The sequence below is a fragment of the Opisthorchis viverrini genome (genome assembly GCF_000715545.1).
Source record: "Opisthorchis viverrini unplaced genomic scaffold opera_v5_220, whole genome shotgun sequence".
NCBI lineage: Eukaryota > Metazoa > Platyhelminthes > Trematoda > Opisthorchiida > Opisthorchiidae > Opisthorchis > Opisthorchis viverrini.
The window spans coordinates 24,284-41,781 of NW_008751874.1; the positions used below are offsets into that span (position 1 = coordinate 24,284).

Sequence of the window (17,498 nt, forward strand, 5' to 3'; positions counted from 1 at the left end):
TGATCCCTTAAACACCGATCTGATTTCAGCCCCCCCCGGGTACACTCCCGATAGCCGAAAACACCGTTGAGGTCCCGGCACCAGGAGGTGCAGCAGTTTCTATACCACAATGAGGCACTAAGGACAGTGCCTTTGTCGACGGGGAGCCATGTAACAGAACCGAAACTCTCCTGATGATTTTAAATGCGCGCCTAAGATATTTTATCTATTTCGTCGACTGTGCGATTTTGACACACTACATAGGCGGTGCTAACCTGGAAGTTCTGAGACCTTCTGAATGCAGCTTTGGCATTCGTCCAATACCGGGTCACGATTAGCTTTTCAATCTAGACTTTCGACCAATCAGAGCTCAGTATGATGCCGGAGCGGCAAGTGACCCGATGCCTAGTTAGTCTTTCGTGCGATAAGCTTCTCGGCCGTATCAACGCCTTACTGCGGGCGGTAAGTTGTCGTCGGTGTGGAATTCCGCCAAGCAACTGGCGAGAAGAGATGATGATTCAACGCTTACTGCCGGTAGGCATAAGCGTAAGCCGAATGAAATTTTCTTTCCGTGTACACCTAGGATATAATGCCCGAATAGAACGTCAGTGCAGACCCAGTAAACACATGGTCACCGGTGGCCAACGGCATTACAATGATCTTGAGTTCATCACTGATTCATACACAAGATCGAGGCTTTCACCCAATTCACCCGGGTCGGTTTTGTTCCTCTCCTTCAACCGCTTCCGTTCACTTCAAAGGCAATTACGTAAAAAGGGCGAAGTGCTGCTCTCAGCGCTACCAGTATGCTTAAAAGCGTGAGGACTCGCACAAATAAGTGTCTAACAGTGCTTCGGACTCCGCAGTAGAACAGTTTGTACAACCGTTGGGGGAAGGTTATTGCACGCACCAACTACCCGAAATGGGAAACATTGTCGCCTAACAAAGATCCCGCTCTCTGGGCATAAAAAGCTCCCTAACATCCCCGTCGCGTGTCGGTTGGGTCAATGGTGCAAAACAGGACATAAGTAAGTACTAGGCCTCCCCATAGTCGGCCCTATGGGGTCTCTAGTGAACAGAACAAANTGTAACAGAACCGAAACTCTCCTGATGATTTTAAATGCGCGCCTAAGATATTTCTATCTATTTCTTTCTTTCCCAGGTAGATTCCCATTCCCTGGACCTCGATATGAAAAAGGAACGCGTGGCCTCCATCAATGACAACTCTTCTTCTGTTGACTTGTTTGGTCAGGCTGACACTTGTCGGTTCGGACTTGTACACAATTCCGTTTCGCTTGTCGCTCGTTCGTGGGGACGCCGCCCCTTCTGTTGTTTTGGAATATATGTTTGTGTTCCGTCAGTGCTGTTCTTAGTTGTGTGTTGGATCACGTGCTGGTTGACAGAACTTCTCCCGTTTCCGTGCACCCCTCGTCGTTTGTGTTCGCTATCATCCGCCCATTTACGTCCCGTTTCAGCTCCACGCGGTTTCTCGTCGACTGTGCGATTTTGACACACTACATAGGCGGTGCTAACCTGGAAGTTCTGAGACCTTCTGAATGCAGCTTTGGCATTCGTCCAATACCGGGTCACGATTAGCTTTTCAATCTAGACTTTCGACCAATCAGAGCTCAGTATGATGCCGGAGCGGCAAGTGACCCGATGCCTAGTTAGACTTTCGTGCGATAAGCTTCTCGGCCGTATCAACGCCTTACTGCGGGCGGTAAGTTGTCGTCGGTGTGGAATTCCGCCAAGCAACTGGCGAGAAGAGATGATGATTCAACGCTTACTGCCGGTAGGCATAAGCGTAAGCCGAATGAAATTTTCTTTCCGTGTACACCTAGGATATAATGCCCGAATAGAACGTCAGTGCAGACCCAGTAAACACATGGTCACCGGTGGCCAACGGCATTACAATGATCTTGAGTTCATCACTGATTCATACACAAGATCGAGGCTTTCACCCAATTCACCCGGGTCGGTTTTGTTCCTCTCCTTCAACCGCTTCCGTTCACTTCAAAGGCAATTACGTAAAAAGGGCGAAGTGCTGCTCTCAGCGCTACCAGTATGCTTAAAAGCGTGAGGACTCGCACAAATAAGTGTCTAACAGTGCTTCGGACTCCGCAGTAGAACAGTTTGTACAACCGTTGGGGGAAGGTTATTGCACGCACCAACTACCCGAAATGGGAAACATTGTCGCCTAACAAAGATCCCGCTCTCTGGGCATAAAAAGCTCCCTAACATCCCCGTCGCGTGTCGGTTGGGTCAATGGTGCAAAACAGGACATAAGTAAGTACTAGGCCTCCCCATAGTCGGCCCTATGGGGTCTCTAGTGAACAGAACAAATTACAAATAAGTCAGATACAAAGTCACAGGGAGAAAAATCCAAACAAATCTTGACTCAGAGTTCACAATAGGAGATTCCGTAGTTCCGCATTCCGTTGAACCACCACACCAAGAAGAAAATTTCTACCTTCCTGGTATTCCAAATCTCCGGTGATCGCAATATTAATCCACAGGTGTGAATAGATTAGTCGTGTTTCTAGCTAAAATTTTTGTTCATGTTTAGAGCTAGTAGCAGCCAATTCCAGCCAACCAGCAGTCACAACAACAGTCACTCAGCAAAAGTCTCAAAGTCACGTTGGACCCAAGAAGCGATTGTATTTCAGTGAAGCAAAATTTTGCACAGTGATATGACTGATATAGATAGGGAAAAGGAAGATGATAATGAGCATGAAAAATAGCAGTTCGCAAGTGTTACACTCCAGAGGAAAGAGATCAAGCACCGGAGACGCGTTTCGTAGTCCACAGATTCAAGGCTGGCAACCATTTTGGTATTAGCTCGTTGGACACGCTCGGTGAAGGTTATGTCCTTCTTGAGTCCTGAGTAGACAACTTGTTTGGCATGTTCAAGAAGCGGTCTGATGTAGACCCCATAGAGCGTTTGAAAGTCTATGAAAGTAATATGGAAAATGTGCGCCGAATCATCCGTCGAATGGAAAATGCCTTTTGAGCCGATTTCTCATGATGCCAGAGAGCCAGATTCCCAAATCCTTTTTGTCATCCATCCTTGTAATGTCTTCTGGTCCATTCTCACCACTTATGACAAAGGCGTTCGCCGGCTCCCCTCCGAATGGCATATGGACGCACTTTTCGTTATTCAGAGGAAGATGTCAGTCCAACGACTGGCACTGGCATTAGAACTCCAGAGTTTCAAGTAGTCTGGAAGAAGGAGATATGGAAGGTCGATGACATAGATTGGAAATGGAAGTGAACCTAATACAGCCTTGAGAAATTCCAGTGGAGACCCGCGCCGTAGAAGAGTAGGTCTAGTCTGCTTTCACTCGGAATGTTCTGTCTGATAAGAACGACCTAATCTAGCATAGAATTTACCCATGAATTCTGTAAGACTTAAGTTTGCGGGGCAGTGTAGCATGTGGGACTAGATCGAATGGTTTTTAAAAGTCGAGGAATATTGCATCCGACCTGAGTCCTTCCCATTTAGTTTGAGTTAACCTGTGCATAAATTTGATCCTGTTCGCCACGCAGGAACGGTTGGGCGAAAATCAGTGCTGAAATCGGGATATCAAATTGTTGGTAGGAAGGTGATCTATGATAGCCCGCTTCAGAATGCGTTCCATCACTTTGCACGGTACGCTAGTGAGGCTAATATGCCTGTAGCTCCCGATAAACATTCGGCCATTAGTTTTGCTTGTTGGTGTGACAATCACTACTAAACAGATGGAACATTGCCTTCGTCAAGTGGCCGGCGAAACATCAAGTAGAAATTCTCTGCCAATGTGGGCTAATTTTTCTTCAGGATCCTTGAATGAATGATGTACCTCTGTATCTGACAGAAACACAGAGGTGATCGGTCTTCCGGTAGGGTAGTGATTTATTGGCTGTTGTGACGGGTGTAGTGGTAGGAGTTAATGAAACTACAGGAGCTTTCTATATCGATCAGAGCACGGAGAGCGGTGCCGTTGAGTTCGACAGTTGTGGTTGCAGTTATCAGGCAGGTAGGCGCTGCTTCGTCGAATAACGACGACAAAGTTGGCTTAATTGCACAATTTGTGTGGAACTTGGTGGCACCTTTTGAACGGCACACGCGGCGGTGACCGAGGTTACCGCAAAGTTACAAGCGGCTTCTCGAGGGGGGCGATTCGAACGAGAATGTCTATCATAACCACAGAGATAACGTTTGGACGTACGTTACAGGAACTGGTCGGATCGAAAATTAGTTCAGGATTCTGTGAAACGAGTGGAATCGCTACTAACATGTGATTCCGGCTGTTTGTGAGCGAGCTCGTGAGATTTAGCAAGTTAGTACTCTTTTTCAGGGTGGCTTAACTCTGTGCTGAAAGTTTTTCGTGGATGGACGATGGCACCAGGTCATTAACTATAGCATCCCGTACGCATTCATCTTGATATTCAGTTGTAGCTACTGATTTCGTCTCCACAGTCTTTGGCTAATGATTTTAGTTGCCTTAGGAGCTGATCAATATCCTGCCCGTTCTCTGGCTTGTAGCTCTGAAGCACACAGCGTGAGTATAATTTTCGGAACGTGTCAAAATGGACATGTCTGCCGAATGGACGGGAACGGGATTCAAAGGAACTCTCATATTTATGTGATCTATATGCAGACGGTGTTTCGATATGCATAGCATATGATTGAGCCACCACCACCCTTGATGTTTCTGGATGTTCTCCGCGATTGAGGTACCTGCTGTACAACCAAGCACCCGTTTTCTAACTACCTTGCTACTTCTCCTCTGACGCCATCCAAAACCCGCAACGTTTCTGAGACCTCGGTGGTCAAAAACCCGGAAATGCCTCACATCATTTGTCCGTATAGGCCACGTCTCGCACTCATACAACTACAGTCCTTACTATAGCTTGGTACACGCGACCCTTAAGGCCCAGTGATATGCCTTTTTGACGCCACAAGTAACGCAGCTTAGCAAACTTGATTCTGGCCTTTGGAATTCGTGCACTGACTTTATCAAACAGATTTCCGTCAGAGGTAATGCAACTGCCGAAGTATGTAAAGTTTTCCACAACATCTAGTGATCCTTCTTGAATTGTGATGGAAATGTTCAGAGAGTGCACTTTCTGAAGCATAACTCTGCACTTTGAAGGTGCGAGTTGCATGCCAAAAGATGGTATGACGGTGGTCAGTCTATTCAACAGTGTTTGTGCTTCGCTTTGGTCTTCAAGGGTGAGGGCGATGTCGTCCGCATACTCTAGATCGACAACGTTGTTGCCGGCAGCGATTTGAACGCAGGATTTTTAAGACCTTCCGTCGTTCGCCTCATTGACGAAGTTAAACAAGAATGGAGGGGGTGGACATCCTTGTCGGACACCACTTTTTGTAGGGAGGCTTTTGGAGAGCTCACCATGCATTCTCACCCGCCCAGAAGTATGTGAATATAGGGATCGGATTATGTTTATAAACATCTGGGGAATACCTGTTGAACAAATGCAGTTGACGGTATTCACCGACCGACAGAATTGTACGCACCCTTGAAGATTGTAGGTCGTTTGTACATGTGGCGTTGCTCTCACACCTGACGGAGTATGAAGATGTGGTTAACGCAGCCTCTACCCGTTCGAAATTCCCCTTGATTCTCACGAGTCAAGGTTTTGCGAGAATCAGTGACGCCACAAGCCTCGTCACATCAGGAGTCAAACTAACACCCCTGTGGTTACTACATTCACTGCAAGTACCCTTTTCGAAGGTGGGCACCACTATCGATTCACCCCGGTTGTCTGGGATGGTCTCCCTCCAGATGGACCCAAATGGGCTAGACAGGCACTGGATTAGGAATCCACTACCATCCTTGAAAAGAGCGTGTGGTAAGGTCGTCAGGACCAACAGCAGGATGACGCTTGAGTAGAGAAATACCTTCGGACACTTCTGAGACTGAAGGCGAATCCATATTTACGGTCCACCTTTCTATTGAAGGCCAGGTTTCTGGATTGGAGGTAGCAGATGGCCAGCTGAATTGCTTCTCGAAGTACTGTGTCCAGCGGTCCAAACGTTCTGCTTTGCTGCATATCAGGAAGCCGTCTTGGTCCCTGATTACTTCGCTGACGTCTTCAGGTATTCGACAATCGTTGTCTCAGGACCATAGCTCGTGTGGGTTAGTGCCGGCGTATTCGTAACGAGGCAGTTAGAAAGCGAGTTTTCGGTCGTGCAAAGGATACTTCCATTGAAGAATGTTTCCAGCACCAGAAGCTGCGTTGGTTGGGATATGTGTTGCGTATCCCGAACCATCATTTGCCGAAGAGAGTGCCATTTTCCATGCCCAACTCAGAGTGGCGTAAACAGAGAGGTGACCAAGCCTTCACTTGGCAGAGGAGTATGAAGGAGATCACGAAACGCTTGGGTGCTGTCGGTGCTACTCACCTTCCAGGTTGGGGACCGCGTGGTCCTCAATGTGCCTGGTTAGAGGCACTACAAGATATGCCTGCCAACCGATGTCAGTGACGTTCTTGTTGTCAGTTTTTATCCAGATTGCCTGAGTGAATGTCTGGAGGTGTAGGTGCTTCGGAATGATTGTAGTAAACTAACACTAAGTCTCTTCCTCGTCCACCTTTATTCTATTTCTGGAGCGTCATAGAAAATATCATCGGCAGATTCAGAGCTACAGTTAGTCGGGTGGTAAACAGACACAACAAAACAATTGCCTCACCTCCTCAAGATTTTCTCACAGACTTTGCCAAACGGAACGCGTAGAGGTGCCTATCAACGGGTATCCAGACAAGTAGAGACGCTTCCGCCCAGTCGCTCAATACAATACCCACCCCAGTATATCCGGCTGCAGTGGCCTCTGCATCACTAAAGATGCGCAGCCGGACCCTGGATGAGAGCGACGGGGCAGTGAGTTCGACGACGACACGTGCGTCCTACATCCTTCTTTCTGACGGACAACATATAGCAATACAGAGGGAATCCGGCGGACGAGCAAGGGCCACTTATTGTCCTGCTTGCTTCAGTGTGCAAACATTAAAGGCGGTTAAGTAGACAGGCTTTCGGCGGTGGAAAACAGAATTCGAAGTGTTTAGAATGGTCACTGAACTCGGACGTGCAGAAGTTGCAGCTGAACGTGATGCACTGCGAGCGAAACGGTGAGTCCTGTTGCTGGGATCTGTGGATAGAGTATTCAACTTTGGGTGGGATAGGGTAGGGAAAACATGATAGTATAAAAAGGGAGACGTCAGCAGTAGCATGTTTTTACTTACGCGCCCTGCTGTATGCAGCAACTAAGGCGACCCGGCTGATGACACCACGCTACGGCCGATGTGGCATAAGAGTGTTGTTAGCTGTAAGTGTCATGGTTGTACGTGGGCTGGGATACTGTCAGGGCGCCCAAACTTAGACAGGGGGACAACTAGGGTCATCAACCGAAGCCTTTGGCTAAAAAGCCTAACCGCAAGGCAGCTGTTTGACAGGAAATGCAAATGCGTTACAATGTTTATAGAACAAGTCGCCACACATGCTCAACCCCCAACCTGGAGGACCAGTAGACTTGGTCAGATTTATAACCATTGAGCGACCTGGTATGAGAGACTCTGAGTGTTGCCCGGACACTACCCAGTATCGCTCAATGGGTCATGGGTCCCACAAACCGCCACACCACGGTAACCTCTAGTCTCCTCGTGGCGAACCTGTTGATACATGGTTTTGGTTGGCGTCGTTGAATAGAGTAGATTTACCAGATCCGTCTTAACTTCGAATATATCAGATAACTGAACCTGCAACAGTACTCAGACTTACTGCGGACCATCGATGTACAGGCCAGAACCCCAATAAAATGCCTTCGTACACTAACCAGTTTGGTACTCTAAGCGTGCAATGTTTCTAGATGTGGATTCCAATGCTCATCAGGTGGAATCATGACTATCTATAGAACATTCTAGTTATGGCTCATCAGTAATGCAGGCCCTGGTTGATCCGTTTGGCTCATTTGATAGGCTACTTCCATTTATGTCATTTAAGCTCCGTCTTTATGCTCTGAATAGTCCAAAGCCTACAGCGATGCTGGAAGTGAGCCTTTGTAACCGTCGACGTATAGACCAAGTCAACCACATATTTCGTTAAGACACATGACAAATAGCTAATGGACGTCCATGTCCTAGTTACTTTCTTATCGTCATGCTTCCTGTTATCCCTTCTAAGCTATTCCTGAGCTTGAGATTACTTAGTGGTTAGGAGGCAAAACTACCGATCTGAAGGTCCGTGTTTTTAACCCGATCCTAACTTTTCGACTATCACTGTACAGGCTCAGGCAACTTAGCGCTATATCAGTCGTCATGCCCTCGGCTCCTACAGTAGCTTTGCACCGAAAAATGGTCAAGGCTGAATCATCATCACTTATTGTTTTTTCAACCTACTTCAGCTGTCATTCATGTCCGAGAAGTGACCCGCACTGCCCACGCGCCCGTTTCGGCCTCACAATGCATTCTAGCAAACAACCGACGGTCTTGTTGCTCGTCAGAACCATACCACTTACGCTACTTTTCTATTGTTTCTCCATCTCGCTCACGTTCTTCAACAATCGCTGCATTAAAGTAAGCGGATGATATAGTTATACTTGAGCTTATACATGAATTTCAGGTATTTCCGTATCCTCTGTCAATAACATTTTTACATATGTGCTCGAAGTTTATACTCGCTTGGCTTATTCGTGAATGGTGTCGCTGGTATAATCGGACTCAGCGTTTCGAATTGCCTTGGTCTAAATATGTGAAAACGGTTGCCATCGCAGGTGAGTTGGTATTGCGCATTTTCCCCAGGTAGAGTACAATTTGTACTTGACATGGTACTTGGCATCGTTCAGTGTCTAATTCAAGTTTTTTATTGTCGTACTTATTATTTAGCAATGCAAAACATGAGAAGCTATGCAGACCTGCCCGACAGACAAGTTGGAAATAGTCGCTGGTAGATTCAGCGATCGCTTGTGAAATTGTGTCTTTACTTCGCTCTAATTCACCCTAACCGTCATAGGTCCCTTACCATGGCGCTAACCACTGTCCATTTCTGATCTCCACCCGATTGAGATGCCTCTGGGCACACCAAAGATGATTGTATAACTAACGTCTATGACCCCAAAACGTAGTTATTGGGTGCCTTGAAGAGGCGTTAATAAAGCGACAATCGTGTCCAAGTGACTTGTGAGAGTTCCAAATCGAAACGGCTAGATTATATGGTCTAAATATCTGTGGGCAAAATAACATCATGGTGCTACCATATAATTTTGTCACGCCTGCTCTTCACTTTCGGTGTTCCCCGTGTCGGTTGATCAAAATAATGTTTTTGTCAATTCTGAACCTCATGGGATTTGCCGTCCGGAATTTCGTAATGATGAGGTCATAAGTGGTTTTGTTATTTTGTTACAAGGTGCCTGACTTGTAGCGCATTATGGCGCTGGTACATTGTATTTTCATTCATAGTGGACTGACACATGGGTGAGTCCATTTCTCAACCCGGTTCGGCGTTCATCCGGGGATTAATCCGCGCTTAAGGACTCGCTTTCACTTCGCTATCGTAATACTACTCCTTAAATCCCGTATCCGGGATTCCACAGGTTTCCTGTGCATAGACGGACATTTTTTCCTCACAGTCTTACTAAGCTGGTCGAATCCGATTCTACTCATTTGAGTTTGATGGTGAATTTTCATGGTCTGTCTGAAATTCAGAATGCTGCGAAATCAGTGTTTCACTGCACAGTAGTGAAAGAAACCAAGACCTTGTTAAAAACGCATTCGAACTAGTGAATTATGCTGGGAAACTTTGGTCCTTACCGAAGCTTCCCAACACAAGGAAGAAATCCCCAATGAAATTTCTGGAGTATTTGGTCGTTCGCGTAATTCGATACTGATACCCGTAAAGGTAGTTCATATGTACTCCACTGGCCTGCATTTTGAGTAGAAATGCAATTGAAGTTTGCAGCAACTGTCTTACAGCCTATTAGGAGGACAAAAATGCTGGTCAAGGATCATCCAACCACGAACCGACCAATGATCAACACTACTTTCAGGTCAGAAATAAGGGTCGAACACAGAACCGATCGATCCCCCAGTTCGCATCTATCTTTCTGGGCTAAAGTGATGGCAGAAATTGAGTTTGTAATTATGCCACCTGTTAAGGCGACGTTTGAGTGATGCAGACTACACGCGGTGAAGTCTGTAACGCGACCTCTACGTGTGACTCTTGGGAATTTGTCCCTGCTTGAAGGTTTCGACAGGTGGACAGTAGGTTAGAAGTCTGTCGGTTGGTTTCAATGATTACCTGTAGTCTGCGAAGTAGGTGAAGTAGGATTGCGTAAAATTCCACTGTCACACACTTTAATGTGGATTTGCTTCATCGGCTGACGACGAGTGTTTTTTACATCTTAAAAGTCATATATGTGTCTGATTGTAGATGGATACTTTTCCATGGTCTGCTCGCCCACTGCTCTGGAGTCGTTCAGGTTTTCTGTGACTGAGCTTCTAGCTTTTTTCTGGTGATGCTCTGCAGTTTGTCTCTAGGAGCCCAATCACACTACCTTGTTCCTGCCGTTACCATACAACTTTTAACAACATGGATTCCACCGTTCCTGGCGCCGCTGTTTGTCTTAGCGAAGATCGACTGACCGAGGTTTGACTGTTTGGTGAACTGATAAAACACTTCTTGTGTGAAGCGGATGAGCCAGCTGGAAAGCATCATAAGGTCTGTGTTTGCTTAATGAGCTTGCCAACCCCAGCTAGAGTGAGTGGGACTTACTAGTCAGCGTGGCCGCTAAATCGTTTCCTGAAAATAATAGGATATGCATGTAAGGGTTACATTCTGTGGGTGGTTAAGACTGCATATCTGCAGGCTTTTCTGTGTTGATTGTGTATGTGTGCGGAAGGTGTACAGGTTGGTCGATAATTAGATTCTTGACTATTGGTTGTAACCAGTTCAACCATATACACCCGTAATTAGAGGCGGTTACTACATTGGGTGTTATGGGTTTGTGCCGTTGCACTCCTTTTCTTCAGCCAAGTTTGCTGACTGTCTGCTAGAGCAAGGTCCCGCTGACAATAGGTGAGTGGTCTCCAGCTCCTCTTCTGACCTGATTTGCCGCATCCAACGATAAAAGTATCCGAGGTGGTGACTGTTTCCACAGGCGTTGCGGAATTTATTGTTGCGTTTTCTGAGTAATCTTGTTTTGATAGTGAAAACGTATGTTCCCTTCGGTAATAAATCCGCTTTGCTGCTCTGCAAATTGCTCTCGCTAGTAGTGCCATTTTTGCTGTTGCATTAATTGTTCATCGTCATGGCGTCACTCCTTCTATAATCCCCGACCATTTCCCGACCCGAAGCTGTTACCTTGTCGTGGTAGTCGGGCTTCTGTGCTGCAATGATCCTACGGGCTATACTGGCTGGAGCTCAGTTCTCAAAGGTTCAACCATGCCAGGAAGGCCGACGGGGAACAGCCCGACGAAGAACAGCGAGTCAGAGGCAGTTTGGGGGTAAAGTCGTACTGTTCTTTGCGATAGGAAGAACCAAGCGGGCTCGAAGAGAAAATTGACACCAACCCACCATCAGCGCGAGATTTTCAAGCGCGACAAGGCACCTGGCCTGAATCTTCTACACCCCAAGCTCTTCAAAGAAGGTGGCGAGGTCCTGGTGAACATTCTGCCAACCATACTGCAGAGGATTTAGAACGAAAACAATACCAGCCGAATGGTGCTCGTAGACCAGCATACCAGTTTCCAAAAAGGGAGCAAGAATGTCATGCGAAAACCATCGTTGTTTCAGCCTGGTATCCATCGCATCTAAGGTGTTCTCTGGCGTTACTTTGCGCAGATTGATGGATTATCAGGAGCGACAGGTTCGTGAGAATCAAGCTGGGGTTCACCCTGGTGGAGGATGAATCGACCATATCTTTACCTTGAGACAAATTCTTGAACAGCGCCACTTCTTCAGACGTCCCACTTTGGTAGTTTTTCTTGATTTGAAAACTACTTTCGATTCTGTAGGTCGTCAGCAACTTTGGCAGTGTCTGGCGGTCAAAGGTGTCCCTTCCTATATATAGTTGCAATGTACTACTCATAAGGTATCTGAAAATCCATCGACAGCCCACGACCGGTTTCGCCCTCCTGGGGCTCATTCAGGTAGGCGCAGTCCCCGGGTTTTCGTCAACCTTATGTTCTACTTGAAACCAAATTGTACGAAATTAGCGAATATGCACTCATCTCCAAACTAATTTGGTTCTTTCGAGAGACTCACCTGGAACCCAGCTGAATCTCTTGGTTATGATGTTCTCAGCAACCTTATGAGTAGTACATTACAAATATATACATGTATCGCGATATTTCAAATATCGACTGAAACATGAGGCGGCCTGGTGCAGCACATTCAGTTGCCTGAGAACATCATAAACAAGAGATCCAGCTGGGTTCCAGGTGAGTCTCTCGAAAGAACCAAATTAGTTTGCAGATGAGTGTATGTCCCTAATTTCTCTCCCTTGTAAGGGCATTGTACGCGAACTCCTGTGGGCGCGTAGGAGTGTAAGGGAAGCTCTCGCCTGAGTTCACCACGATCAGCTATGTAAGACAAGGCTGTCCTGTTTCTCCTCTGTTGTTCAACTTTGTTATTTGTATGCTGTTTGACATTTCTCTGCCTGCCCCTGGAACCTCGGGAGTCGAAATGCTCCAGGGACGTTCCCTCACAGACATTTAGTATGCGGACGATATTGCTCTCCTTGGTTCAGATCCTTCCCAAATGCAAACGATTTAAATGCAAACCTAAATAACTTCGCCGCACCGTTTGGCATGCGCTTCACACCTGCAAAATGTAAAGTACTGTTACAAGACTGGGTGGGAGCCAATCGACGTGGTATGTAAATTTGTTTACCTGAGTAGTTGTATGGGTCCCGGTGGTCTGGCTGGAGATGAGATTGTTTCTCGAATCGGAAAGGCCACGGCAGCTTTTGCCAACTTTCGACACCTATGACGCCGACGTGACGTGAGCTTGTCAGTCAAGGGAAGAGTTTACACCGCGGTTGTGCGATCCACACTGTTTTACGGATCAGAGAGGTGGCCCCTAGGCGCAGAGGACTTACGGAAAATGCCAGCGTTTGATCATCGGTGCCTCCGAAGCATTGGTCTGGTTTGGTGGGAAATATTGGATTAGTAATGCTGAGGCGCGCCAGATGTTCTTAGGAAGAAGAACTCTCCTGCGATAGGTGAATTACTCACGCTTCATGGGTCACCCTGGTTAGGACATGTACTCCGCATGCCAGAAGACCGTCTGCCTGACAGAGCTCTTTTCTCCCAACCCTGTGCTAAGTGGAAGTGACCGAGAGGTGGAAGTGTATGACCTGGCAACGAACTACGAAAACACTAACCAGTAAACTTATTCGTGTGGGCAACTGCCCCTTCTCTGGATGGAAATCCCGGGACTCAAATCACCAGTGGTTAATGACACTGGCGGAAAGGACTCACTCGCTTAGTCAATGGCTCTCGTGCATCAAAGCTGTTGCCTTCAATGCGTAGCTACCCAACTTCCGAACAAACTGAGCATGCTTTCGCCTCCAAGACTTGGTTTTGTATTCCACTTTCCCGTTTTCTGGTGATCGAAACTGTAGCGGCTGGAACCAATGTGCCTATAGCCCATAGTTTATAGGTGATAAATTGAATTGAATTGAAATTGAAGTTTAATTCTCGATCAGACTAAGTTGCTTTTTCACTGCAACGAATCGGCTTGTCGACACGCAATTCGTTTCGTGCTACCCAGTCTCGGGTCACGAAAATCAGGATAACTTGAATATGTTATGAGAAAATATCTTGTATTACATGGACAACGTAGGCCAACTAGTGAACTTAGGAAACCTGATAACGAGGCCATCGACAAAAGCCATTTCGGGTATAAATTACTACGCCTCTTACAGTTCCTTCTTTGTTTATTTCTCATGACTGCTATCAGGGCGTCTGATGTTGGATTTATTTTCGGGGTTGGAGACCGCAGACCATATATTTTTGATAAAATCCAACTCCAAATAATTGGTTTTGATAACAACCCGACTCTGAAAAGTATGTGTTTATGCGCGCGCGCGTAGGGGTAGTCGCAAGTTCAGTACACCGTCGAAGTCAGGAAAACAAACGGCCATTGTTGTAAGCACCAGTGAGTACACTTGTGCTATTCAGGAGGGATCACCTGAAAGGATTAACTAGTAATGGTCTCTTCAGGAAAGAGCTTTACCATTGCGATATATATGATAGCTACTTTTCCACAGATATATCACCTGATGTCGATTGTACAGTTAGAATAGTACCGACTTTTCATACCGACATATTCCCAACACCAAATTCAAATCTCGTTCAACTGTGTGGCTCAAAGGTGTAAGTGATGTACACCGCTCCGCACCACTACACAGCTAGACACGATGTGAAACGTCTTCAACAAAATTCCTCAGCCCAACTAATAGATCAATGGCAAACTGCAACCTGAGTTTGCAAGCTAGTGCTTATTAAGATCTATGGTTCGTGCACGGTTGTCTTTTCTAGACATAATAGTCAGGTGACCCGTTGGCTGCATACAAGATGGACGGCACTCCTTTCACATTGAGAATCTCAAGATGAGATACTCCCGTCGAAACCATTTTGTTGGCACGAAAACTTTCGTCACGTGCCTTTCTCAAGGAAGTGCACCTCAGAAGCGTCAGCGAAATATTTCTGCTTGTTGATAGCTGATTTATGCTCCACGAAAAAACACTACAATGAATATCTACTATTTCATTGATCCATATTTACTAACCAACTATCAGGCAGTTGATGTCGTAAGCAACGACGGTATGGTATGCGGACGGATCACATGGATATTTTATGGCTGAGCTTGGTGCGGCCAATAGTTTGACCCAGGATACACATACAACACTATTCGTTTGAGCTTCTTACAGTTGCAATACGGATTTACGGTAATGAAGATGAATATAAGGGCGCGTTAGTGCACAATAGGATTATGTTTACCAAATGAGTCTTATATGAGTTTATCTAGATGGCACGAAACTTATCTGATTGTAGTCGGACAAAAACGCTGGAGGACCGTTATGCAGGTCCAAAGCACTACACTCGTCATGTCGCAATCCGAAGTATGGAGAAAAATGGTCTGTGACACATTCAGTTCGGATGGAGCGCGTCACTAAGAGACTGGACCTTACCGTGGTGTGGCGGTTTGTGTACCTCGGCGACCCATTGAGCTATACTGGGGAGTGTCCACACGATGCTCACAGAGTCTCTCATACCAGATTGGTCCATGGGTAGAGGTCCAACGAACACAGTCTCCTGGCCCTCCAGATTGGGGGTTGGAACATGTATGGCGACGTGTTCCTTTAAAAATGGTAATGTACTTGCATTTCCAGCGGACCACCGCTGCCTTGCGGTTAGGCTTTTGAGCCAAAGGCTTTGGTTGACGACCCTAATCGTCCTCCTGTCTAGGTGTGGGCGCCCTGGCAGTATCCCAGCCCTCGTACAAGTACGGCAGTGAAGCATCAGTGCCAACACTGATGTTGCTGTCTTTGATGATGATGATGATGATGATGGAGCACGTCATGCATTCACAAACTCAAAAACTACGTAACCCCCCGTATCGAAATTAAATTCTACTGGTTTCGTGCAGAATTCCCGCGAAAGTTGAGTAACCAAAGTTTTCACGAGAAAACATTTGTTGCGGAGACACTCGGTAGCACAGTTGCCGTGTTCCCTCTAAAATCACTTCGAAAACACGCCTAAACTGCATATAGGTTTGCACAACTCACTTTTTTTAACTATTTTTTCCAATCCATTCATCTGCTTTGTTTGTTTAGGTACATCAAGCGCTTTGGACATCGGTTTTTCTAATTGGAGTTTTGAATTTATCACCATTTCTTTGTGAGTAATCTGTCCGAATGCCGATTGACCATTAATCACTTACAGGTACACCATGACGAAATCAACCAGTATTGTTTTCATTCTCATGTTTTCCATCCTGTTCCGTTTGGAAAGAAAGGTATCTGCCTTGACTTATAATTGAGTTTATCAATTTTCAGCGGGCGTCACTCGTCTTGGTGGTGTTTCTTATTTCCTGCGGCTTGATTCTGTTTTCATATGAGTCCGCACAATTCAATATGATCGGTTTCCTCTTGGTAATGCTTGCTTCATTCCTGAGCGGTATTCGCTGGACCACAACACAGCTTCTAGCCCAGAAAAAGGAGTGGGGTAAGCTAATGCATTATCAGTTGTTTTTCATGTGCTTGTATTCAGACCGCAGGGAAATGTTTAGGTAGCCGTGGTTGCTGATTAGTACAAAACAGACGCAGTTTTATAGTAATTTTCAGAGTTTTTGACTAGTAAGCATATTCGTAGCAGAATCGCCTTCACGGGGTCGCAAAGCGCTAGGTAGAAAGTCGCCTTGGTTTGCTCTCTACTAAGATCATTTTTGTTCTTACGTGGAAACATGTGCTTATTGTGATCGCTGAAGGTAATGTATAAAGGAAAAGACACTTTCAGGCGGCACTTCGAGCAGGAATGTTGTTTCAGAATCTTTGTTTGACATGAATAGAGGAAGATACTATCAGTTTCAAGTACGTATATGTGTGTCTGTGTTAGATCGGTGACAATAGCAAGTAGTATTTTAAATGACAGTAATATAGTGTTTCAACCTGAAGCACTCGCAAAACCTGGAGTAGTGTCACTAGCTATTTTCTATTCTTAGTATGAAGTACATGATCAGCGGGCTGGTTCCCTGATACGTGGTTTTGTTTCACTCGCGTATATATAATACCTCTTTACGGAATCCGTAGTTTGAAGGCCATCCGGATACTGTGTTGGGTCGACATCTAAAGTGCCAAGATGTTGTTCATGGGTGAAATTGGTGCGTTAGTGGTTTGATCGTGGATTTTGAGTAATCTCTTTGTATTATACACAAGACACAACATCTGTGTATTTTGAATGTCGGTAGTTCCGCTGTACATTCGGTTAATGTCGTAAACAGAAGCCTGGCCGCTGCGCGCTGAGGACGTCAAAAGACTTTCACTGTCTGACCATCGATGTCTTCGGAGCATTGCCCGAATCTGGTGGGAACACCGGATCAGCAATCCCGAAGTACATCGAATGGTATTCGGGAGAAATAATTCACCCTCGATAGATGAACTGATCACACTACATAGGTTGCGCTGGCTTGGCCACGTGCTGCGTATGTCAGTCGACCGACTTCCTCGAAGGACTCTTTTTTCACAACCACGCGAAGGGTGGGAGAGAGTCAGAGGTGGTCAAACCATGACTTGGCAGTGAAGTATGAAAGCCATTACCAGAAAACTCAGCTGCGCTGATCACTGCCGTCTTCCTGGATGGGGACCCCGAGACGAACCACATCAATGGCTAGTGACATTGTCAGACATGGCCCAGTTGCGCCCTCAATGGCGCTCATGCATCCAAGCTATTGCCTTCAATGCATAGCTCCTTTTCCAACCCCCAACCCACCCACTCGACAGCCCATTGACAGTGCTGGATTT

General features: G+C 46.2%; 1 protein-coding gene across 1 annotated transcript in view; it reads left to right on the forward strand.

Moving 5' to 3' along the window:
• Positions 1-7,045: 7,045 nt before the first annotated feature.
• The window catches only part of T265_08414 (hypothetical protein), a gene marked incomplete at both ends in the record, with an annotated part of 30,137 nt that continues 19,684 nt past the window's right edge, over positions 7,046-17,498 (forward strand). The window contains 6 exons of the mRNA XM_009174213.1: positions 7,046-7,107; positions 8,379-8,550; positions 8,597-8,747; positions 15,813-15,876; positions 15,922-15,994; positions 16,035-16,203. Of these exons, the coding sequence (XP_009172477.1) occupies positions 7,046-7,107; positions 8,379-8,550; positions 8,597-8,747; positions 15,813-15,876; positions 15,922-15,994; positions 16,035-16,203 (691 nt within the window). The remainder of the gene's footprint in view (positions 7,108-8,378; positions 8,551-8,596; positions 8,748-15,812; positions 15,877-15,921; positions 15,995-16,034; positions 16,204-17,498) is intronic.